Consider the following 25,885-nt stretch of genomic DNA (forward strand, 5'->3'; position numbering starts at 1 on the left):
TTATTCATGCTTCCTTCAGGGATGGGAGTGTAGTAATCCTTTGTTATATGAAGGTCCACTGTACAAAACCAAAGTTGTATAAATGGTATGCACTGAGATATACTGTATATATATATATATATATATATATATATATATATATATGTGTGTGTGTGTGTGTGTGTGTAATTCACCTCAGTCGCTTACTGGTCATCCAGCCAGTCTTCCCCATTACGGAGCGAGCTCAGAGCTCATAGACCGATCTTCGGGTAGGACTGAGACCACAACACACTCCACACACCGGGAAAGCGAGGCCACAACCCCTCGAGTTACATCCCGTACCTATTTACTGCTAGGTGAAAAGGGGCCACACATTAAGAGGCTTGCACAATTGCCTCGCCGCCGCGGGACTCGAACCCGGCCCTCCCAATTGTGAGTCGAGCGTGCTAACCACTTCACTACGCGGTGTGTGTGTGTGTGTGTGTGTGTGTGTGTGTAAACACACACACATACACAGGTAGTGATAGTAGAACATGTAGACAAGGAAGAAACAGGGATACCAGCAGAACTGAATTTCTTAATTTATTTTCAACGTTTCGCCTTAACACAAGGCATCAGGAACTACACAGTTAAACGAACTACATACACATAAAAAAGTTTGCTCCACTGACTATAAAAAACATTTCAAAAGATTAAAAAAGTAAAAGGGTAAAACAAACCAAAAGGCTAAAAAAAAAAAAAAAAGTTACAGGACAAAATCACAGTGATAAGGTACGGAAAAAGCTAGGCGAGGAAAGAAAAAAAAATAACGCTTCGAACCTATTGTAAAATGTGAAGCTTAATGAGGATATAAATAAATAATATATATATATATATATATATATATATATATATATATATATATATATATATATATATATATATATATATATATATATATATATATATATATATATATATATATATATATATATATATAGTGCAATATAACTCATACAAAAGAGAAAAAGTAATGTTCAGCAGGTTTGCCCGCAGTTATATATCCCGCTGAGAGACCCTGCGAAGTGCAATGCAGCGAAAATAAACATGCATAAATTGAACAATGACGCAGAACAGCAACAATAGGCAGTTGGGGTTGTTAAGGTAAAGGGAAGAACAGCAAGAGGGTGCCGCTTTTTTTGCGTGGTTAACTACTTTGTCAAGTGGGTGTGTTTTGTTATGTTGTGTCTCAGCGTTCTAGTGACACCAATACCACCTTCTCTACTCACCACGCGACCACTTCGTCATGCTGTTAGGGACACAAAGGTGTTACAATAATTTGCAATGTGAACACATTAAAATACGAGAAGAGACGATCTGACGTTAATGTATCATGAAACAAGATCACATATTCTCACTAAGCAGGGAGGCGCAGGTAAACGCAGCTTCCGGCTCCAAGCTGACCTCCATTTTGTTTAAGATGAAATGAAGTATTTTTGTTAAACTGTTGGTAGCATTATAGGATTACTTTAAAAAACTTTTTCCCCTTTAATTTATAAAAAAAAAAAAACCAACTTCCCCACAGATAAATAATTATAGACCCAAAATGCATCATGGGTGACATAATCCTGGCTGCGTTCTGCACTCTCATCACTGCACACGAGTCAGAGATCGAGGCCGGCGTACCCAGGAAGATAAGGGGCGTAGCTGCATGTCTGGGACTACCTCAGTAAAGTGGACCTTGATCATCGAAAGAAGATAATATAATGTGGGAGAAGTAAGCTTTCAAGGTAGTGTATTCCTGGCGCTACCGAGTGAGGTGTGCTGCCTCCTGTATCCCGGAGCCCTCGACTCACTTGTAGCCTACATAGGTCGTTTGCATCGCACAAAGAACGTCGTGAGGAGGATCCAGCAGCCAACGGCCCAACAGTGGTCGTCACGCTGACATGAAGCTGCTAGCGGCCTTCCTCCTCCTGCTGGTGACACGAGTCAGTGCAGGTTAGTTAGTGACGAAATCTCTCTGCCATTCCAACATTTCCTCTACCTTCTCTCACCTTCGTCTTAACGTGCTCCAGCGTTGGGGAGATTTCGACTTACCTGCCTCATCTTTGTGCCTACTACCGCATATTAATCGCTAGGCTGCATCTCACATATTGCACTCGATCCCTCCTCTTCGTCTCTTGAACACCAAAGCCTGAAAACAGATGGAGTATTCTCATTGTTTTCTATCATCATGTATTTCCATCTTTCGTCAGACCACACCAGCCCCCAGAAAAATCGCCATTGTATGTAGTATTGTATGCAGTACTGGGAGCAGTTCAGCGATGGTGTCACTTGCCATCGACAACCTATTTGCACCTACCAACTATTTATTTTTTCCGTCATTGTGAATTTCAATATTATGTGATCGAGAGTAGCGAATAAATGGAAAGAAAAACTGCTGAAGAATACGAGTTTTTTTTTTTTTTTATGTCATTCAAGAAGGGGATGTGAAGACGAGGTATATAACTGTTATAGGACCGGAGCGCCAGAGTAATGTGTAATTCACCTCGGTCGTCTGCTGGTCACCCAGCCAGTCTTCCCCATTATGGAGCGAACTCAGAGCTCATAGACCGATCTTCGGGTAGGACTGAGACCACAACACTCTCCACACACCGGGAAAGCGAGGCCACAACCCCTCGAGTTACATCCCGTACCTATTTACTGCTAGGTGAACAGGGGCCACACATTAAGAGGCTTGCCCATTTGCCTCACCGCTTACCGGGACTCGAACCCGGCCCTCTCGATTGTGAGTCGAGCGTGCTAACCACTACACTACGTGGTATGTCACCGTGTGTGTGTGTGTGTGTGTGTGTGTGTGTGTGTGTGTGTGTGTGTGTGTTTCACTGTTTGAGCTGCTGCAGTCTCTGACGAGACAGCCAGACGTTACCCTACGGAACGAGCTCAGAGCTCATTATTTCCGATCTTCGGATAGGCCTGAGACCAGGCACACACCACACACCGGGACAAGGTCACAACTCCTCGATTTACATCCCGTACCTACTCACTGCTAGGTGAACAGGGGCTACACGTGAAAGGAGACACACCCAAATATCTCCACCCGGAGATATTGTGTGTGTGTGTGTGTGTGGTACGCACTTGCGATCTACACGACTGAACATGCATGTAGCTATGTATGTATCCAGTAATCAGTATATAGAGACAGTCTTTTCTTGGGGCCTCGTGAACCGCTACTGTCTTGACAACTGCGGCTCCGTACGGTTATCAAACGCCCCACAAATCGCCGGCACCTTTGAGACGGGCACTTATTTATTATCTGTCGCCAGTGAACTCCGTACACGTGACGAGGCGTCCGTCTTCCAAACGGAGTTTGTCACGTGGACTTTGATAGATAATTCTTGTTGAAGGAGTGGAGACAAGTACATTGTAGATTATGGAACCAAGAGATTTTTAAATGTTTTGTTCTCTGAGAAGGACGAATTTCGAAGGCACTTGCAAAAGTCAAGTTCTGCCGAGTGTTTTCCATATCAATGATTCATAATCATTGTTAATCTTATATTATACTTAGAAACTCCTTTACAATTTGTTGTAAATATCATAGTATCCGATAATCAGATCTAGATTTTCTACACGTAACATTTTTCAGTGTTTCAAGTGGATAGTTTGTGAGATAGTTTAAATTTTTCATCGTTGCCCAGTGATAAAGTCTATAGAACAACACTTGTCTTACGCTGACTGACATTTGTTTGCAAGTGTATTATATAAAATATATCATCGATTTTGTACGTTACCTATTGTTGTCGCATTATATTTTACCCAATTGTAATTGCTATACCATATTGTAGTAAGAGAGGCTCTCTTGCAATGAAATATACCATGTTCTCCTATATATATAAAAAAAAAAAAAAAAAAAAAAAAAAAAAAATATATATATATATATATATATATATATATATATATATATATATATATATGATAGTCTAGTCTAGGTGAGAACCATGGAAATTCTGTAACACCTTGTCCATCTATAAATAACTTGCTTTCTTTTGACTCGTTTTTTTTTTCTGCCATAAAATCTCTCTCTCTCTCTCTCTCTCTCTCTCTCTCTCTCTCTCTCTCTCTCTCTCTCTGGGTGGGGGCGGAGTTATTAGTGAGATGATCAAAATAGTGGAAACACTTGAAGGAGTCAAGAGGTGATAGCAACCAAGAGCGCGCGTATCCTTATCATCACATAGCCCTAATTGGCCGGTCTGCCACACGTGAACCGCGCACCTACTACACTTGGCTCATTCCGAGGATACTTGACACAAAATAATGACATAGATTTGATTGTTTGATGTGAGAGGCCTGTATTCTGAAACACTGCTCTCTCACCGCGATCACAGACTGTTAGGGCTCTCAAGAGTATTTCTCCTATTAATAATATTAAAAACTTGTTACTCTAGCATTAAAACCACGAAGATACTTCTAAATCCAGTCACTTCAACGAAAAACTCTTGACTATATGGAGATACGGCGCATAAGGATTTCAGAATAATTCTGAGTCAGGTGGAAGTAATTCCATGTTTGAGGTGTGGACTGTTGCATAGCATGTCCTATACATGACACTGCAACATAACTAATGAAAGTCTTTTGACAGTATTAAGCATCATGATTAGTTAATTTTTTTACTTATTACCTTATGTGGGAATGATCCATCCACGTTTAGGTTTCACATTGTGTGTCGTGGAAGTAAACGTAGATACAAGTTTCCTGGTCGTTGTTGCCGTGCTATGAGGCTGTCGGGCTCCCACAAGGCTGCCAGTTCATACAGATACTCTATCATAAAGGCCAACTATTATCTATAGTCTATCACTACTGCTCACTTGAACCCTGAGTAGGTTATTTACCAAACACTTGTTCTAGCCTCATTCATTCACTCCTGTAACTTTTCCTCATAAGAAGGAAATGAAATGAAGCAGAGCTAGTATAGACTCGATTGGATGAACAGATTTACATTATTATCATTCATTACAAAGAGCATGAAATCTCTCTCTCTCTCTCTCTCTCTCTCTCTCTCTCTCTCTCTCTCTCTCTCTCTCTCTCTCTCTCTCTCTCGTTCGAACGGATTGTAAGATGTTTCAGTGGGGTGATTGTTTGAAATTTGTTTCTTCATTCTTAAAATCTTGAATTATTTTTTTTAAATAATCTTGAAATACTGTAATCAAGCATTTGTTAAGACAACGTTAGTAAAGTGAACAAATAAAAATATGGATGTAAATGGAACTTTAGGAAGACGCGGATACGCGAACAAAAAAATATTTGATACATTTCAGCAGCAACTTAAATGTTTTGATTATACAATAAAGTGAATGATATTGCCATTTCTCAAGAGTGATGTCAGTAAGATTCTTCTTTCATGATACTATCATACATAAATATATACATTGATTTACATTTGGCCGGTTTCAGAATACTGTTAATCTTTGTGGCGCCCCGGCTATGTTAAGAGAAGCGTTCTCCCTGCCCGGCTAGTGCTGTGAAGTGAAGTGCAGTGATGTGAGGTGTGACGTCACAACAATATACTAACGTAAAAAGACGTTTAGAATAGTTCCTTGCCAACACAAGGAGCTTTATGTCTAAATCTCTATCTGTACCTGATATATTGTAAAATAATATGAAGTATATAAGTGTAAGATGATGTTTAAATAAAGAGAGAGAGAGAGAGAGAGAGAGAGAGAGAGAGAGAGAGAGAGAGAGAGAGAGAGAGAGAGAGGACAAAAGTAGCCAATGACATGAACATATTTATTACGATATTCATATGAGAACTTTGGGTTTGATTTCTATGAAAGGCAGGTTAATATACGCAGAAATATCAATTAATGGAAAATTCTTCATGGGAATTTTTAAATTTTTTAAAATTTCGATGCATTCTTTGTATTTTCTCATGAGTTTCTGGTGTCCATTACTAATATTTATCTTCGGTAATTACTGTTTATTTACGACTGATTTTATTGGAGTGTCTTTCGCTGCATATGGTGAGAGTGGGAACTTGGGAAGCCCATATTACCACAAGTTGAAGGTGAGGACTGAGGTGCTGATGTCCGCGTTTCCTCCATCGGTCTGCTGTATCGGTAATTAAAACAGTTTTCTTTATCCACAGATGACTCGGCTGTCGTGTATTCTCCGACATGTTTCCAGGAGGGTGAGTACACGACCATTACAAGAGATTTCTAAGTATATACGATTAGTTACTATAGCACATAAGTGAAGGGCGAAACATTAATCTATTAAAGCGGGTTCACTCGTGCCAATTTGCTACTGGTTTTTTTTTTTCACATACGTAGAGTTCCCGACTCGCAATCGGCGCCTAGCGACTGCAGAAAGCAGTCGCAAATCAAGACCAAAATGTTGGTCTTACTAGTCGATTTGCGACTTTATTTACGTCGTGACGTCACGGAGTAAGCTTTGAAAATGCTGTTTCCAGGTATAGAGATGTTAGAGTTGATGAGGGAAAAGACCATATCTGGGACCCCAGTTATGAATTGTATAGTAAAAAAAAAAAAAAAAAAACGCAAATCGTCGTTCGACAAAATAGCTGCCGCTCTACATGAATTATTTCCCTCAATGCAGGGTTTTGTTGGAGGTGAGGATTGAAGACTTGTCAAGATTCTATTCGATAGCAACTGTGCATAATCTTCTAAGATAAACAATTTTCTCACGAGAAATTTAGGCTAATTTAGTGTGGTTGACACTCTTTTCTTTCTTTCTACTTAGCCAGGGACGTATCCACAGGCATTTTCTTTTCTATTGACTCTTCAGTAACGTTAAAAGAACAACCACAGCTTCAGCATCGTCACTGGTGGAAAGCATCTTGGCGGGTATAACACTTCCCGCCAAGGCGCGAACTAGTCAATATTTTCCAGGCGCTACGTCTGACACTTTCCGACTAGAAGGGATGAGTCGGAAACTTTTTACGTACTTTAAAGAAAGAAAAAACAAATCGCAAATTGGCACGTGTGAACCCGCCTTTAGTCTATTAGTATTATAAGTTTCTGTCCACGCATGACTGGTGCATTGCATGTGTCTCGAACGCTGAACGGAACATAACTCGCCATCCTTTTAGATCAAGACTTATAGGGATATGCTGCAGTGATAATACTTATTGTAGACCTTGATGTAGGACCTTATTTTCCAAAGGTTTAACGTGCTGTATGCTTGTGTGCATGTGCTTGTGTTGGACATGTATGAAGTACTCTCTCTCTCTCTCTCTCTCTCCACGAATTTGTGTAGATGGATGGCTGTTGGAAAAAAAAAGGTAAAAGAGAAAATACAATTAATATAGCTGAGTGATTACTGCTTTCTTTGCGTGATAGCGTGTCTAGCCAGCCACATTGCTAATGCATTCCTTAACTTTAGAGTCTACTGCCGCATACGAGGTGGGGATGCAGTACAAGTACCAGTATGAAGGAGAGGTGATCACTAAGGCGCCGGCAGCAGGGGAGGATGAGTCTCGTCTGGCTTTTACTGCACAAGTCATAATTTCTGCTAGTACACCATGTGACCTCAGACTGCAGGTGGGTGAATGTCTCCCTCTGGATTTAAGGTAAGTGTGGGATATTCTTAATTTCTGGTTTCCTCCGGCTCTTTTGAAATGACGCGAGCACATGATGGTGTCCGGCCAGCACACTGCAGTCGTGACCTTGAGAGTGACAGCATTTTTCCATGATGCTACTTATCTACTCTTGACTTGGTTTAATCTCTCTCTCTCTCTCTCTCTCTCTCTCTCTCTCTCTCTCTCTCTCTCTCTCTCTCATATAACTAACAAATGATAAAGTGGAAGAAATAACATTGATACAATCAGTTGATAACCAATGAGGGGCAATTCAATCTGGTCTGATGTTCCAATTTGTGGCACTGTGCTGGCTTGTGGTTTGTATATAAATATGTATATTGATTCATTTATCTATTTATTGCAACAGGTTAATGATTTAGTAGTAGAAGATACCGGTGACGACGCAAAATGGTTCTCGGAGGCAGTACAAGAACATGACTTGTACTTCAGGTGAGCAAGGATGCAGATCATATCAGGGCTTGACTAATACATTGACACAGAACAATTGAAAATGTGCGTCATTCTCACATTTTTTTGGATAAACAGGTACCAGCATGGAGCTGTCACCGACCTATATCCTCATGAAGAAGAAGAGGCAGTGGCCACCAACTTCAAGAGAGGAATTTTGTCCTCACTGCAGATGACAGTCTCCCCAACGAGTGACATGGATATCATTGTCAGCGAGGTGTGAATAGCAGATTATCTCACAAGTCTAATCCATGAATACATTAATTATTCTTTCTCTCTCCTATATAATTCTTACTATATCTTTTTAACATGTGATTTGCTATATGGTGTTTGTGATAATTATTTCCTCAGTATGGTAATGACATTGATATTATAAGGTGAGCTTATGATTAGTTTCACTAGATAAGGTGAAGAATCTGTTAAACCTAGAAAGTAAGATGAAACATTCTCACAAGACATTTTCATGAAATGAGGTTACAGTCAATTGTAAATGTTGATTGTAGTAATGTATATATGAATATTAGTGTGATGCTTTACTCTTTAGGTGGATGTGTCAGGAGAGTGTGATGTGAAGTACAGCATGGAGATGGATCCAAACCCACTGATCACCAAGACTAAAATGGGATGTCATGCCAACACCTACATACCATATCTCCCACACTCCTATTACACTAACACTAAGGCCAATTCTCATCTCCCATTTATGAAGTGAGTTAATCTCGTATAATCTTGATGTGATGGACAGATTTTGGTAATGCTCCATGGTTGTTGTGCCACTCTGCTGATGACTATCCCCTGAGATGTATTTCAGGGATTTACTCTAAACAGTATTAGAAATCTTAATGAATGTGTTTCATCATGACAATGTTACAGTGTTTCCTATAAAGTTCATGAAAAGTTTGTTGATTGATGATGTTGTATGTAAGACATTTGTGTTGGGCATTGTCAGGAATAGCCATGTGTGTCACATACATGGAAAAGAAGGTACTGGTCCACGGGGGGACATTGATGTTGCTGGTGAAGGTGGAATGTGGGAGAAGGTGATCTGCAGCGAGGAGGTACAGGTGCATCACCATCTCACTCCTAACAGTAATAGATCCTCACTGGCGACTGTATCCATGTCTTCCACACTCATGCTAGAGGAAGGGCCTAAGCCAATGGATGGAAATTTCTCAAACGGTAAGAAATAAATGTTGATTTTCATTGATGTTTTCCATCTAATTGAATTTGCACAAAATAAGTTTCATGAAAAGGACATGAATCATGTGAAAGAATTTTGTAGTATGAGTAGAATGAATGGTGTGGATTTTGAGAAATATCTGCAATAGATACTGTATGTAGATGTATACTAACAGAGCTTAATCCAAGGAAAAAACATGACACTGATCTTAAATATCAGATCTCAATTAAATACAAGTGTCAGTCATATATTCTCATGATAGGTTGTTTACCATACAATGTAAATTTGATGGTTTCTTGTGTTGTGAATAGGTGATGTGTTGAGGAAGACAGTGTCACTTGTGGCTGACCTGAAAGCAGCTGTAAACTTTGCTGAGATGAAGAAACTTTCCAACCAAAATGTGAAGGAACAGGTAGGTGCTGTATCATCCTTATACTTGCTTGGGATACTTTTTTACGTGTAAGTGTATAGAAAATTATGTACATTTAGATGTGACTTTATGTTTACATTCACATTTTAGGTAGGTAAATTGCAAAATATCTTGTACTGAAATCCGTGTTTACCTTCACTTTCACAGCTTGACTCTGTCCTTGAGAGTTTGTCAACATCTGAGGACAGTGAGCCAGATGATCTTCGGCCTCGTCTCTTTTCCACACTTGTTCATTTGTTGAGCCACTTGAATGTAGAGGAGCTTGAAGATGTGTGGTCATCATCCAGCTCAGAGAACACACACAGGTAAGACATTCCCTGCTTCATGGACATGTGTGTGTGCATATGTGATAATTTACTTTGTATTCTTTTGATCTTTGCATTGTGTTGTAGAATTGTTGCTGATATCAAGGTGAGAGTGATGATGAGCTGACCTGTATTATGTAAACAGAAAGATACTGGTGGATGGCTTGCTGGTGTGTGATGCCAATCCTTGCCATTCCCTGGTGGCTCAGCTGGCACAAGACCAAGGCATGCTTTCCCAAGGCCAGCTCAATATGTGGCTTGCTGGAATTCACATGCATACCTCTGCTCATCCTGAATTTGTCACCAAGCTACTGGTGAGTCCCTGAGTTTTGGGAGAAGTGCTTATCAAGTAGAGTGTTAGTGTGTAGGATTGATGATGAATAAGTTGTTCATATCCAATTAGTTTTTATTTACTCTGATTCAGAACCTTACTGAGGCTAAGGAGAAAGTGGCATCAGCAGCAATAATGGCAGCATCCAGCACAGTGCACCGGCTCTGCCAACAGCAACCATCTGAGTGTTTGGCACATGCACAGTGAGTACCAGTGCAGAGCTGGTTTGTGTCTATTGTTTATCTCTCTGTTTTTCTCTCTGTTTTTCTCTCTATCTTTCTGTCTATCTGTCTCATCTCTCTGTCATTCTCTCTCTCTCTCTCTCTCTCTCTCTCTCTCTCTCTCTCTCTCTCTCTCTCTCTCTCTCTCTCTCTCTCTCTCTCTCTCTCTCTCTCTCAATAAATAGGGCCTTCTGGTAAGTTTTATAGAAAGGTAATGTTATAACTTCAATTGATTCATGAAATACATGAAAAATGTTTTAGTATGATATAAGAGATAAAAAAATTCTCAGTCTCTTGAGTGTTCACAGTCCTTTTTGCCTTTGTCCAAAACTATTTCAAAGGTATTCAGCACTATATCCTTCAAATCTGCCTTATTGCCTCTCAGATCTTTCCTGGAGTACGTGGATCAACAAGTGGGAGTCTCCTGTGGCCATGGCAAGACTAGGCAACAGCAGGAACATATTAAGCTGGTTATGAGAGCTTTGGGGAATGCTGGAGTGTTTCCAAGTAAAGATTTTCCTGAAAGATGCTATTTGGTGAGTAGCAGCATAGGTACTGGGAGAAATGCTTTAATTCACATGAAACTATGTGGATGAGAAAGTCTGACAATCTTTTCCATCAGAGGATAGAAAAGCACACCATATTATATCCAAAGTTTTACCTTTTCCTTACAAGCCAAGTTTTGCATTTGTGCATGTAAGACGGAAAATTTCTATGCTTATGTTTTCAAAACTGCTATTTATGTTGGTTATGTTAAAGCATAATCTGAAATGGTGTGAAAATGTCTTGGTGGAGAAGTATAAATATGATTTAACTAGTTAATAGATGTTGATATTCTCTTACCCAGAACAGAACATTGTCCCCTGAGCTGCGCATTGCAGCACTGCAAAGTTATCGTCGCTCTGGTTGTAGTGGTGTTGAGGCTCCCTGGAAGGTAATATATTTGCTTTGGTCTTGAATGATATTTTGTATTTAATGAGGAACATTCTTATATAAATGTATTAAAGTATGTATTATTATTGTTGATGGTGAAGAATGCAGTGATCATTTGAATAACTTACACTGGCAGCTCCTTGAAGATGGGCGTGAGAAGAGTGAAGTGCGTATTGCTGCCTACCTTGCCTTGGTGCCCTGTGCTACCTACACTTCAGGCTTCTTCACCCGTATCCACAAACTCTTGCAGCAGGAGAAAGTCCAGCAAGGTAGGGATTGGTCTGAGTATTAGTCAAGCCTGACCTAGTTTTAATATTATGATGAGTGTCACCTTCCTTTATATGCTTGAAAAGTAATGCACAAGAAAAACATGTAAAAAGTATTTGCTACATTCTAGTTTCTTTGCTTAAGTGTTAATATTTTTAGTTATATTTTCTTTAGCATATTCATTTTTTGTTTAGAAAATTTTTCCATTCATGGATTCCACCTTTCTCATAGAGAAAGAATTCAGAGAAATCTGTTTTGTTATTTAATTTTTCTTTCAGTATTTCAGTATTATGTGCCATTATTTCTGATTAAATATTTATTTCATACAGTTTATTCCTTCATCTGGACACATGTGAAAAATCTGGTAGACAAACCTGGTCCAAGCAAGCATGACCAAGAACTGTCAAAACTGGCCAGACAACACACTTTGCCTAACAAGTTCAATAATGATGCTTTTCGTACCTCAGGAAATTTCCGTTACACTCACTTCAGTGAATCAGTGGGTATTTCTTTTGACTTTTAAGACTTCTTACTTGGCTATTGGTTTGTTAATATTTGCTATATGAGTACATGTTATAATAATCATTTAATGAAGTCAGCCTGTGAAATGATTGAAGTTAAATTCTGTCACTTGTTTTTAAGGTAGTTAGTGTTTCTTTATGGTTTGAAAAAAGTGAAAACATTTTGAAAGGACATGTGTAGACATACCATTGTTATATATGTTGTTATTAATTTTTATTATTTTCAGAATTTATATACCACTTGTTATATGAAAGTAGTATTCCATGCAGGAATTGACCATTATGAAGTTAGTGTTTATTCATCACAGAGACACTTCATCATTGTTTCAGATGAACCTCGGAGGCAGTGTTGATGCCAATGTTGTGTTCTCCCATGAATCCTATGTGCCACATCAGATCTCGGCAAATCTAACACTGGACTTGCTAGATAATTCTTTTAATTTTTTGGACATTGGTGGAGAGTTTAGTGGCATTGAAAACCTTATTGAGAGTTATTTTGGTAAAGATGCATATTTTAGCAATAAAGATGTTCTGAAAATTCTGCATAATTTAAGACCAAAAAGGAACATAGTTCATGAGGACAAAATTCAAGAATTTCAAAAGAAATTTGATACCAAAAAAAAGAACCAATTGGAATGGGAAAAGAATGAGGAAGAAGCCAAGCCATCCTTCTATGTCAGAATGTTTGGCAATGAAATTCTGTATGTAGAAAATATGTTACAACACAGTCCTGCACAGCTTCTTTATCAGCTCATCCAAGAATTGTCTTCACCTAAAACTTTCAAGGTAAGGTATTGGTGTGGAATGACCAGAAACACAGAGGCATTAGGGTAATATCAGGAAAAATGATGGCAATGTTTCTCCTGTTCTGGTTAAGCATTCAGTCCTCTGTCTAGCCAAATACTTCTCATAGGTAAAGATTTATCCCACCAGCTGATCAATCTCTCAGTTTCTACACAGTGTTCAAAAGAGAAGTATTGCAGGATTATAAAGAGCCTAAAATTTGTATTGGGACATGATCATTATGTTTCCATTATCTAACGTGCTGTATCTTCTTTGTTTTCGTGCTCAGGAGTTCAGTTTTTGGCTGTTGTGTATTAAGATTTATTCTCCCTGCATTCTCTGGTCAGTTTTTTCAGTCTTACTCATGTGCTTGTAGACAGAGAGATAGTCTTTAAAAAACCTGTTTGGCTTTTAACCCCTTCTTGGCGGAGGATCTATATTTAGACGTTTCAAAATGGGGACTTTTTGTCGGGTCATATATGTATATAGACGTTTGTTCTGATTTTATCTTATTAAGTTGTAGCATGAGTATAGATAATTCTTTACAAGTAACAAAATTCATAAAATGAATAATTATGTAGCATCTTAAATATCCAAACACTTTCCAACATTGCCTCCCAAGGTCAGTCACTGCTTGTCCTTTGTCGGTAGTGGATGTGCTATGCACATAAAGCTGATATTGGAAATTATTGCATTTTTCTACATTCTTTTATTATTAGTCTATCATGTCAAGGTGAAAGAACTGTACTACACACTAACAGCGTGGCCTAAAAATAATCAGATACAAAACAAGTACATATGTGAAAAAATATGAAGAAAAGTGGAAGTAAATTACATCCTGGTCTCAAGTCTTTGATGTGAGTAACTCCAGACATTCATATAAATGTATTGACATACATTATCACTTAATCAAACATAAATAACACCTATATGTAGATTCAGTTGTTTGCTTAGCTTTGTGGCAGAATCTATATATAGATATGTTACTTGTTTTTTTTTTGGGCCGAAGCTATATATAGATTCAATTGTTTGTGCAGTATTGTTGCAGAGTATATATATATATATATATATATATATATATATATATATATATATATATATATATATATATATATATATATATATATATCATTGTTGATCTGGAATACTCATTTGCTGGGAAACTATATACAGATGTATGGATGAAAGTTAGTAGAGTCTATATATTGACAGTTTTTTTCTTTGGTGATACACTCATCTGCCCTGTTGCTGGGAAGGGGTTAATATTCTCATTATCCTTTATTCCTACATATTATGCACATTCACTGGAGAAAATATGTGGTTATCTACTTTGAAGACTGAGCTAGTTTACTATTGATATTAGATCATTAGAACAGTAGAAGAGTCTTACCTTGCTTTTTCAGATCCTTGACCAAGAATACATGACACCAACTCTCCTTGGATTTCCGTTGCGGCTGAAGGTCAACGCCACTGCTTCAGTCAGCCTGCAGCATGAGCTGACCTTCCGGAGCACTAAGAACCTTGGCCTGCAGCTGGAGGGCAGCCTCACCCCATCAGTAGTGGCAGCAATGGATGAAATGCTGTTAGTGGATGCTTTTGTATCCTCTAGTGGCCTGAGGAGATCATCCACACAGGTTGCAAAAACAACTATTGGAGGAAAATTCTTAGTTCAGGAAAACGAAGTTGTTGAGATCCAGCTTAGTGTCCCAAATTCTGAGGTGATGAAGATGAGCTCCTCTGCCAGAGTTGCTCTTCTAAACAGTGATGGTAAATGGGTGGAGCCAAAGTCAAAAACTGTGCCAGTGGAAAGCTGTATTGACACTGTTAGTGAAATGGTTGGTCTTGAAGTTTGTACCAGCCTCAGCCATGGCCAGTATGAAGTAGATGGGGAGTTAGTCACTGCAGAGCCATCTGAGATGAATTTCCTGATCAAGAAAACAGACAGTTTTAACTATTACAAACTGTACATCACGCAGCAGGAGAGCATCATTGAGGCTCTATTTGACACTCCAGGCTCGAGCATTGATCGCAAGATTCACTTTCTCTTTAATGTGAATCCTGATCGTGAGGGTGGCTACATTGTGGTCAGGGGTGCAGGATATGGTATTAAAGGACAATATAAGGATTCAGATGGATACTCAGGACTTCAGCTTGAGTATCTACAAGAGTCAAAGGTCTCTGGGGAATTAGAAATATCTATGAAGAAGCAAGTGGAAAGTTTAAGACAGGAATATATACCAAAGTTCCTGGTCAGTGTGGGGCCCGACAAGTTTACCCTTGAAGGGAAATGGAAACACATGATTGATGAAGACACAAAAAATCTTGAAGGTAAGATAATGGATTTGTGTTTGTGCCTTGTAGACAGTGAAGTGAGTCAGTGTTCTGTTTCATTTAGACTTGCATTGTGCAGAGTTCTAGCTATGTGGTAAAGCCATATCCAAGTTAAATTTAATTCTATGAAATATACTTAGGATTCTGTAAGATTATACAATTCAGTAGTGTACATTTCTTATTTTTACTCTATGGATGTAATGAAAAATGACAACAATATTTTTCACCATGAATAATAACCATGTTTATAGCATCTTGGTGTTTGTTCATACTTGTGTTGATCTGTTTGCTCTAGTATTCAAGTATTTACTTTTCAATATGTAAAGTATTTGACTGATAATATAATCAAATGTCTTGTTAAGTGCAGGTCTTGATGATTGTTATGCAAGGACATCATTGTTAATTCAAATGGAGTTTGAAATAATTACTAGAGGCAGTATAAAATATAATCCTCACATAATAAGACCTTCATGAAAGAATTTTCAGTCATTTTGATAATTTGTTGTGTGGTTACATGCTTATATTCTTAATGTTTACTTCTTTCCCTGAATATTATACATTCCACTCTTTAGCTTGAAGAATTTGTGTTAGTGATGGAAATAGTAATGGTAATGACTTTTTGTAGCCTCATGGGAAATAGAGGGAGCCTGGCATAAGACAGAGCCAAACATGGTAACTCAAGCCTTTGGAAGAGTCTCAGGAACCTTTATGACTGGCCAGGATAATTTCAAGCTGGACCTAAACACTGAATATGGCAGTGAATCTTCAGATTCTCACTCTATCACTCTTACTCTAAACAACAACCACACTCTCCATGGAGACATGAGTATTTTTGCAGGATATGCATCACTTCAGGTACTCTTTGCAGTGAAATAAGATGAAGATCTTATTGAATAATAAAGCTGTTGAATAAAGTTATCACTAATATTGTAAAAGTATATAATGAGTTATACCTTTAATAATCTGTGAATGTTAATAATTCATGTCATTAAGTAATTGTTCTCTTTTTCTGAATATTTTTATTTTATTTATTTATCTTTCAACTTAGTTCTCATTAATCTTTCTCTTTTCACTGTTTTTTTTTGTTGGAATGCATAGATAAGTCAGATACCTGCAGGCATAACAATGGAGTATGAATCTCGGCCTGATCTCTTTGAACTGAACACCAACACCTCCCTTCAAGACACTCAGGTAGGCAGCTTTGCTCTTCTTCTCCATGCATACTATCTAGATCTGATGCTTCATGATCTTTTGTAGTCTTTCCTTTTTGTGGGAGCCAGGGAGTTTTACTTTAAAATATCCAATAACTTTGTTCTGTGTTCTACCTCTGCATTGCAGGTGTCATCTCAGGTTGTGGTGAAGAATGTGATGAGTACAGCTGTACAGGACACTCAGCTAACCTTGAGCCTGGCTAGCAAACAACTAGATATTGACTATAAGGCTTCTGGCATATACAAGGTTTGCTGGGCAGCTATCCCATCCCCATGGTTGTTGTATCATATAAAATTTTGTATCCTGTGCTGGCATTGTTGATGTACAATTTCTAACTTCCATGAATCATTGCTACCCAATGAATAAATGCTATATAGTTGCTTTGTTCATTGTAAAGATTCAAGAAGGTTGTTATACAATTATTTTACTTCTTTCTCAGGCTATTTGTTAAGTTTTTATATTTTATCTTTTGCAACAGATGTAACTTATTTCAGGTTTCTGATAATGGTTTTCAAGCAGAAGCAGAACTCAACTTTGATTCCTCCTTCAAGTCCAAATTCCTCATAATGTACCTCTTTGAGGATGAGCCCTTACATGTGTTAGCTGGGTTGCATCTCACTCTCAATGACTTCATATTCCAAATTGGGCACAGCATTGACATGAGTCAACCTGATCATCTACTCATCACAGTATGTCAAAACAGTTTATAGAATAAAATTTTTTGAGTCAATGATGTTATCACAAATTTCATTGAAGAATTTTGGATGTGAATTGATAACTTACAATCAGATATTCATGTTATGATTTGATGTCAATCACACCTCTCTTCAGGCAAGTGTCAAAGCAGGGGAAGGAGCAGCAGGACTCCACTTTGAGAGTGATTATGGAAAGGAACGCCCGTTCAACACCTCCTTTGAAGTGTTTGGTGGTCTGGGCACTCGCTCTGTTGGCCTATCTTCCAATATTGCCTCAGACCTTCATTGGCAAAACTTCACTGGCAAAAGCAGTGTAAGATTTGTTTATAACATGACAACTTTAGATCATATTTTGTGCACATTAATGATTTTTTAAAATTTATTTACACCATGTACAATATATGATAAAAAACCTGAATTATGAAAAAATAAAAAGTAGAGAAACATATTTCCCTTACAGATAAAATGGCTTGACTGGTCCAGCAGTCTTGATCATGAACTAATGTTGAGTAAGAACAACATGGCTGCAAAGTTTGCCTTAGAAAATATGGGAAGTCTTGAACTTCTTTATGAAGTAAGTGTAGAGTGTATTCATCTAAGGTTTTTAGTTATGGTTGTAGGAAATGTAAAGGCTGATCAATGCTTCTTTTAAACAAGTATGGAACAAAAGATCAGTAATTCATTTATGATGAATTTGTAAAAAGATAGAAAAGAACTAAGACTGAAAAGAATTATTTTAGATTTCATGGAACAAAAATAAAAACTAATTAGTATGTAAGCATATCTTTGACAGCATTGTTTTTAAAATAATTATCTTTAATTTTTTGCTGTTTTCAAACTTCATTTTGACAAGTAGGGTCAGTAACATTGCTCTTGAAGTGTAATTACTCATACTCATCCATCTTATGGGTGGTTAAAAGTAAAATATCCAAAATAGTTTCTGTGAATGATTATAAGCTTTCTTAAACAATGTAAAATGAGCTGCGATGGAAGGATAGTTTTGACATCTTTTGTAGCAGCAAACTCTTGTTGGAAAAACTAGAAATGTGTTGCCACACAATGTCTATGCAATGTTTTTTGTCCAACAGTCATCACCAAACCAGGCAGTGGAGGTTGTGGTGAGAGATGCAACACCTGACATCACGCCAGTTTTTATGGTATGATATTTTACTGGTGTGTGTGTATTCACCTAGTTGTAATTTTACAGGGCCTGGGTATCATACTCGTGTGGCCCCGTCTCCATATCTACACACATCCAACTTTCCTTTAAAACTATGCACACTCCTTGCTGACACCACCTCCTCACTCAAACCATTCCACACCTCCACACATCTCTGTGGGAAACTATATTTCTTCACATCCTTCAAGCATATTCCCTTGGCTATCTTTTTACTATGCGATCTTGTAGTTCTATTTAAGTTTTCCTCTCTCAACATCATTTGCTCATTATCCACTTCATCCAGTCCATTCAACAGTTTATAAACCTGTATTAAATCTCCTCTTTCTTTTCTTTGTTCCAAGGTAAGTAAATTCATTTCTTTTAATCTCTCCTCATAGGTCATTTCTGCCAATTCCGGAACCATTTTTGTTGCCATTCTCTGCAATCTCTCCAACTTCCTTATATGCTTCTTTTTATAAGGGGACCAAACCACTCCAGCATATTCCAATCTTGGTCTAATTACCATACTAATTAATTTCTTCATCATATCTTTATCCATATAATGAAAGGCTAATCCAATATTTTTATCAAATTATACGTTTCTCCAAACATCTTATCAATATGAGCCTCAAACTGCCCATGGTCTTGTATTATCACTCCCAAATCCTTTTCCTTTTCCACCTTTTTCAACACTACTTCTTCACCCATCTTATATGACCCTCTTGGCTGTCTTCCACTCTTCCCATCTCCATCACATGACTTTTGCTCAGATTAAATTCCATTTCCCACCTCTTGCTCCACTCCCAAATCTTATCTAGATCTGCCTGTAAAATTTCACAATCTTCTTCACTCTTCACACACCTAAACAACTTCGCATCATCCGCAAACAAATTAATATAACTGTTTACTCCCTCTGGCATGTCATTAATATATGCAAGAAAAAGTATTGGTGCCAGCAATGAACCTTGTGGGACTCCACTCTCCACCACCAACCAGTCCGACTTTGCATCCCTTATTACCGTTCTCATCTCCCTCCATCTCAAGTAGTTTTCCATCCACTTTAACACTTTTCCTTTCAGTCCTCCATAAATCTCTAATTTCCATAGCAGTCTCATGTGAGGTACCTTGTCAAAAGCTTTCTTTAAATCCAAATATACACAGTCCATCCATCCCTCTCTCTCTTGTATTTTGTCAACCACTCTTGAATAAAAGCTCAGTAGATTTGTTACACATGACCTCCCTTTCCTAAAGCCAAATTGATGATCCGATAATAACTTATGATCCTCCAGGAACCGTATCCAATATTTCTTTATCACCCTCTCACAAATCTTACCGACCACACTTGTTAGAGACACAGGTCTATAGTTAAGAGGCTCTTCCTTACTGCCTCCCTTATAAATGGGCACCACTTCAGCTCTTTTCCACTCTACTGGTACTTCCCTGTTTCTAATGAGCACCTTATAATATCATATAATGGATCAATCAATTCTTCTCTACATTCCTTCAATAATTTTCCTGAAACTTCATCTGGTCCCATCGCTTTATCATCTTTAAGTTCCTCCAACATTTTATATAACTCCTTTTAGGTATCTTAATGTCATCCATGTGCACATTTCCTTGTACATTCTGAGGCTTTACAAACATTGTTTCTTTAGTAAATACTTGCTGAAACCTATTATTTTTACCTTTGTATTTTTAATTGGAAATCCTATCTGTCCATATCTTTAATGTCCAGCTTTTCTTAAAATCATGAATATTCCTTGCTGACCACTGTCTAAACTATTCCATGCTTCCACCCTTCTATACTATTTTTTCACATCTCTCATATCCATTTTTAGTTTTTCCCATGCCCTCTCACATTCTTCCATTCCACATACACAGATCTTCCCTATCCATTTTTTCCATGCCAATCATCACTCTGTATATTGCTATCAGGTTTCTCTTCTGTTTTCCAGGGTAAGTTGCATTCTTTCAGTCTGTCTTCATAAGTCAAATCTCTTAAGTCAGGCACCATTTCTTTGCAGCCCTCTGTACTTTCTCTAGTTTCTATGTGTTTCTTTTAAGTTCAGCCCACTGTATTGTTGCATATTCAAGCCTCGGTCTTATCATTGCAGTAATTATTTTCTTCATCATTTCTTCATCTAGATATACAACGCCACTCTTATGTGTGTGTGTGTTTCCATATTCTGTCCAAGTCTTCCTGGAGTAGTTCAATGTGTGTGTGTGTTGTTGTTGTTCACATGTCTGTAAAAAGCCTTGGTTGGTCTTTACATTTATCAATTATATCCTTTTCTTGTTTCTTTCTTTTCTTCTTCTAATCAACACATATTCATTTCTTGCTCTTTTGTAACTTTCCCACTGCTTAATCCGTCTTTTCCTTCTCCACCTCTTCCATGCATCCTCTTTTCTTGTTCTAGCCTTTTCACATCTATCGTTAAACCAGTCCTGCTTTCCAACTTCTATGTTGTCTTATTGGTACAAATTTTTTCTCACCTTCTTTGTATATTTTATAAATTCCTTCCACTTTTCATTTGCTCCTTAGCACTCTTGAATTTCATCCAATTTGTCTCTTGAAAGAATTTCTTTAGGTTTCCAAAATCTGTCTTGGCATAATTCCATCTTCCCACTTTATATTCTTCATTTCTTCTAGATTTCTCTTCGTCTATCACCTTGAACTCCAAAACTGCATGATCACTCTTTGCTAAAGGGCACTCCACCCTCATCTCCTCAATGACCATTGGCTCTGTACTAAAGACCAAGTCCAGTCTTGACGATGCTCCTCTCCTCCAAACCTAGTATCTTCTTTGACCCATGAGTTAACACATTTTCCATTGCCAGTGTCAATAGTGTATTTCCCCATGTTGTCTCTAATCTTTACAATTAAAATCTCCCATCATTATAGTTCGTTCACAGCCACCCAACATTTCTTCCAGACATGTTCCTGTATCATTATCATTTCTTACTGACCATATGTAGTGCCTCTTTTTCCTTCATTAGTTTCTGCTCTGATCTTTAGCACTTCTGCCTTTCCCATACCTTTTTCACTTGATCCACCTTTATATCTTTTTAACCAGCAACATCATTTATGAGTCTCTCCATAACTTTTCATTCTACATCCTTTTGTGACATTTTTTCCTTTTTTTTTTTTTTTAAGAAGCACTTATCAAGTGAATTCAGCACACTTTTGAATTTTCAGCAGGTGATAGTCACTTTCTTCTCACATCATAAAGTAAGATTTCCTCAGTTGCAATACAGTATTTGTATCTCATCATAATTAAGCAATATCTTTATTGATGATGTAAAACCACAGTTTGAGGTAATATTGCATAGAGATTTCACAATAAAGATACAGCGACATAGACTACTTTTTCCAATAAGAGTAACTTAATATGTACATCCCACTTCACGTGTCATGGGCAAATACAACATACAGTATACTTCTTTACTCAGAGCAAGTAGGAAGAGCAATAAATATTTCAAGATTCTGACGATGATTAAAGTAGTATGAAGCTTGTTACCAACTATTAGTGATCAGTAAACATCTCATTTTATCATTGTGGAATGACCAAAGAACAATTGAAATATAAAAGGCAGTGAGGGTGGTGAAATGATTAAAGTGAGCTTAAAAACAAAGGATGTATATTGTCATATTGATGGGCAAAATAAAGATTAAATATACACTTGTTTGTTAAGTGAAAAAGTAAAGAATTAAAGTGGAAGTGAATGAATGTGAGTGATAGAACAACATACAACATGAAAAGAAATGGATTAGTTTTATGGTGAAGTGTGTTTTGTGTGTGTGTGTGTGTGTATTTACCTATTTGTATTTACCTATTTGTGTATTACACCCAGCTAACTCTCTGTGTCCTGTTTCCTTGTCCATTCCTGTCATATCTCTCTTTCATCTGATTGACACACACCACGTCAACGACATGACTGCTCAGTTTATTCCACTTATCAATGCTACGATCAAACTGTATTTTCTCACGTCATTTAGACAGATGTCCTTTATTAGCTTTTTTCCATGTCCTCGGAGATGATTTCTTGTGGTCACCTTTATCAACTCTCTATCCAGTATGTCAATCTTGTTCACCAATTTATACATATTTATCATGTCTCCTCTTGTTCTTCTCTCTTCTAATGTGGTCAGCCCCAGCTTCCTCAGTCTTTCTTCATAGTCTAACTCCCTGAGTCCTGGTACCATCCTTGTTGCCAGCCTTTGCACCCTTTCTACCTTCTTCACATTTTTCTTCATATCTGACCAGACACATGCTGCATATTCTAGCTCTTATTAAGGTACATAATATCTTCATCATTCCTTCATCTAGGTAGTGGAATGCAAGGCCAATATTTTGAAGCATGTTGTATGTTTTCCAAAAAATCTTGTTAATGTGTTTCTCCTGACAAAGTGTTTTGCACTTACTCCTAAGTCTTTCTCCTCATTGGTCTCTTTAATTTTCTCATCACCCAGCCTGTAATCCCAGTTTGGTCTGTATCTACTTCTTCCCATTTTCATAACATTCTTGTCTATATTAAATTCCATCTGCCACTCTTTACTCCACTCATATATTTTATCAAGATCTTCCTGTAATTTGTTACAATCTTCCACATTCTTTACTCTCCTCATAATTTTAGTATCGTCTGCAAACATGTTCATATAACTGTCAATTCCTACTGGCATATCATTAACATAAATCAAAAACATGATGGGACCCAGCACTGACCCTTGTGGAACTCCACTGGTTACCTTCTTCCACTCGGACTTCCTTCCTCTCACCACTGTTCTCATTTCTCTTCCCATTAAGTAATTTTCCATCCATTTTGCTAGTTTATCATTTACTCCTCTAGTCATCTTTAGTTTCCACATCAGTCTATTGTGTGGTACTTTATCAAAGGCCTTTCTCAAGTCCAGGTAGATAGCATCCACCCATCCCTCTCTATGTTGTAGTGTGTGTGTGTGTGTGTGTGTGTGTGTGTGTGTGTGTGTGTGTGTGTGTGTGTGTGTGTGTGTGTGTGTATTTACCTAATTGTATTTACCTAATTGTAACATACGGGAAAAGAGCTATGCTCGTGTTGTCCCGTCTCCATATCTATTAATGTCCAGCTTTTTCTTAAAATCATGAATATTCCTTGCGTTGACCACTTCCACGTCTAAACTATTCCATGCTTCCACCCTTCTATGAGGGAAGCTATATTTTTTCACATCTCTCCTATAAGTGGCCATTTTAGTTTTTCCCATGCCCTCTCGACATTCTTTCATTCCACATACACAGATCTTCCCTATCCATTTTTTCCATGCCAATCATCACTCTGTATATTGCTATCAGGTCTCCCCTTTCTCTTCTGTTTTCCAGGGTCGGAAGTTGCATTCTTTTCAGTCTGTCTTCATAAGTCAAATCTCTTAAGTCAGGCACCATTTTTGTTGCAGCCCTCTGTACTTTCTCTAGTTTCCTTATGTGTTTCTTTAAGTTCGAGCCCACTGTATTGTTGCATATTCAAGCCTCGGTCTTATCATTGCAGTAATTATTTTCTTCATCATTTCTTCATCTAAATATACGAACGCCACTCTTATGTTCCTCAATAAGTTCAATACTTCTCCAATTATTTTGTTTATATGTCTCTCTGGCGATAGGTCATTGGTAATTGTCACCCCAAGGTCTTTTTCTTCATGACTGGTTTTATGTCTTCATTTCCTATCTTGTACATACTCCTGATTCTTCTTTCACTCTTGCCAAACTCTATTTTCTTGCATTTTGTCGTGTTGAACTCCATTTGCCATGTACAGCTCCATTTCCATATTCTGTCCAAGTCTTCCTGGAGTAGTTCGCAATCTTTGTCACATCTCACTTTTCTTAACAATTTTGCATCGTCTGCAAATAGGCTCACATAACTGGACACCCCATCCACCATGTCATTTATGTAGACCGCGAACATTACTGGTGCCAACACTGATCCCTGTGGAACTCCACTCTCCACCAAGCCCCATTCTGATGGTCTGTCCTTAATTATTGTTCTCATTTCTCTTCCTACCAAAAGTCTTCCATCCATTTTAGTAAACTGCCATGCACTCCTCCTACCATTTCAAGTTTCCAGATCAGTCTCCGGTGTGGTACCTTATCAAAGGCCTTTTTTAAATCCAGATATATTCCATCAGCCCAACCATCTCTTTCCTGTATTACATCTATCACCCTCGAATAGTAACATATCAGGTTTGTCGTGCATGAACGCCCTTTTCTAAAACCAAATTGACACTCACAAAGTATGTCATTTTTCTCCAAGAAGTCTGTCCATCTATTCTTCACCACCCTCTCACACATCTTAGCTACCACACTTGTAAGTGACACTGGTCTATAGTTCAATGGGTCTCTCTTGTTACCTGATTTATAGATTGGGACAATGTTAGCTCTTTTCCAGTCTTGGGGCACTACACCTTCCCTTAATGAGGCATCAATTACTTCACAAACTTTTTCTGCCAGTTGCTCCTGCATTCTCTTAAAATCCATCCTGATACCCCATCAGGTCCCACAGCTTTTCTCACTTCTAAACTCCCCATCATATTCTTGATCTCCTCCACAGTTACTTGAAACTCCTTCATAATCCCTTTCTGTTCCATTACCAGTGGTTTGTCAAAAGCAGTCTCCTTTGTGAATACCTTCCGAAAGCATCCATTCATAGCCTCTGCCATTTCCTGGGATCTTCACTGCATACTCCATTTACTTCTAAACTTTCAATACTTTCTCTATTTTTGATGTTGTTGTTCACATGTCTGTAAAAAGCCTTGGTTGGTCTTTACATTTATCAATTATATCCTTTTCTTGTTTCTTTCTTTCTTCTCTTCTAATCAACACATATTCATTTCTTGCTCTTTTGTAACTTTCCCACTGCTTAATCCGTCTTTTCCTTCTCCACCTCTTCCATGCATCCTCTTTTCTTGTTCTAGCCTTTTCACATCTATCGTTAAACCAGTCCTGCTTTCCAACTTCTCTATGTTGTCTTATTGGTACAAATTTTTCTCACCTTCTTTGTATATTTTTATAAATTCCTTCCACTTTTCATTTGCTCCTTAGCACTCTTGAATTTCATCCAATTTGTCTCTTGAAAGAATTTCTTTAGGTTTCCAAAATCTGTCTTGGCATAATTCCATCTTCCCACTTTATATTCTTCATTTCTTCTAGATTTCTCTTCATCTATCACCTTGAACTCCAAAACTGCATGATCACTCTTTGCTAAAGGGCACTCCACCCTCATCTCCTCAATGACCATTGGCTCTGTACTAAAGACCAAGTCCAGTCTTGACGATGCTCCCTCTCCTCCAAACCTAGTATCTTCTTTGACCCACTGAGTTAACACATTTTCCATTGCCAGTGTCAATAGTGTATTTCCCATGTTGTCTCTGATCCTTCCATTGACCAGTCCTCCCAACACACCTCTTTACAATTAAAATCTCCCATCATTATAGTTCGTTCACAGCCACCCAACATTTCTTCCAGACATGTT

The 25,885-nt window shown here is 37.9% G+C and overlaps 1 protein-coding gene across 1 annotated transcript; it reads left to right on the plus strand.

The window, feature by feature from the left end:
* The first annotated feature begins 1,060 nt into the window (after positions 1-1,060).
* LOC123509473 (apolipophorins-like) lies at positions 1,061-18,392 on the plus strand. Its single transcript, XM_045263762.1, has 24 exons — positions 1,061-1,956; positions 6,101-6,142; positions 7,357-7,514; positions 7,920-8,002; positions 8,099-8,237; positions 8,565-8,728; positions 8,970-9,199; positions 9,512-9,612; positions 9,778-9,935; positions 10,081-10,249; positions 10,360-10,469; positions 10,873-11,023; positions 11,335-11,421; positions 11,557-11,689; positions 12,017-12,186; positions 12,539-12,994; positions 14,395-15,319; positions 15,948-16,177; positions 16,421-16,513; positions 16,661-16,780; positions 17,029-17,223; positions 17,366-17,542; positions 17,690-17,803; positions 18,318-18,392. The coding sequence occupies exons 1-24, from the start codon at positions 1,905-1,907 to the stop codon at positions 18,390-18,392; spliced, it is 4,332 nt and encodes a 1,443-aa protein (XP_045119697.1). The 5' UTR covers positions 1,061-1,904.
* Positions 18,393-25,885: the final 7,493 nt, after the last annotated feature.

This window comes from Portunus trituberculatus, chromosome 27 (assembly GCF_017591435.1).
Source record: "Portunus trituberculatus isolate SZX2019 chromosome 27, ASM1759143v1, whole genome shotgun sequence".
NCBI classification, from domain to species: domain Eukaryota; kingdom Metazoa; phylum Arthropoda; class Malacostraca; order Decapoda; family Portunidae; genus Portunus; species Portunus trituberculatus.

Coding starts and splice junctions, on each gene's coding strand:
- LOC123509473 (XM_045263762.1), top strand. CDS start 1,905: ATGAAGCTGCTAGCGGCCTTCCTCCTCCTGCTGGTGACACGAGTCAGT. Junction 10,470..10,872: donor GAGTGTTTGGCACATGCACA/GTGAGTACCAGT, acceptor ATTGCCTCTCAG/ATCTTTCCTGGAGTACGTGG. Junction 17,224..17,365: donor CTGATCATCTACTCATCACA/GTATGTCAAAAC, acceptor ACCTCTCTTCAG/GCAAGTGTCAAAGCAGGGGA.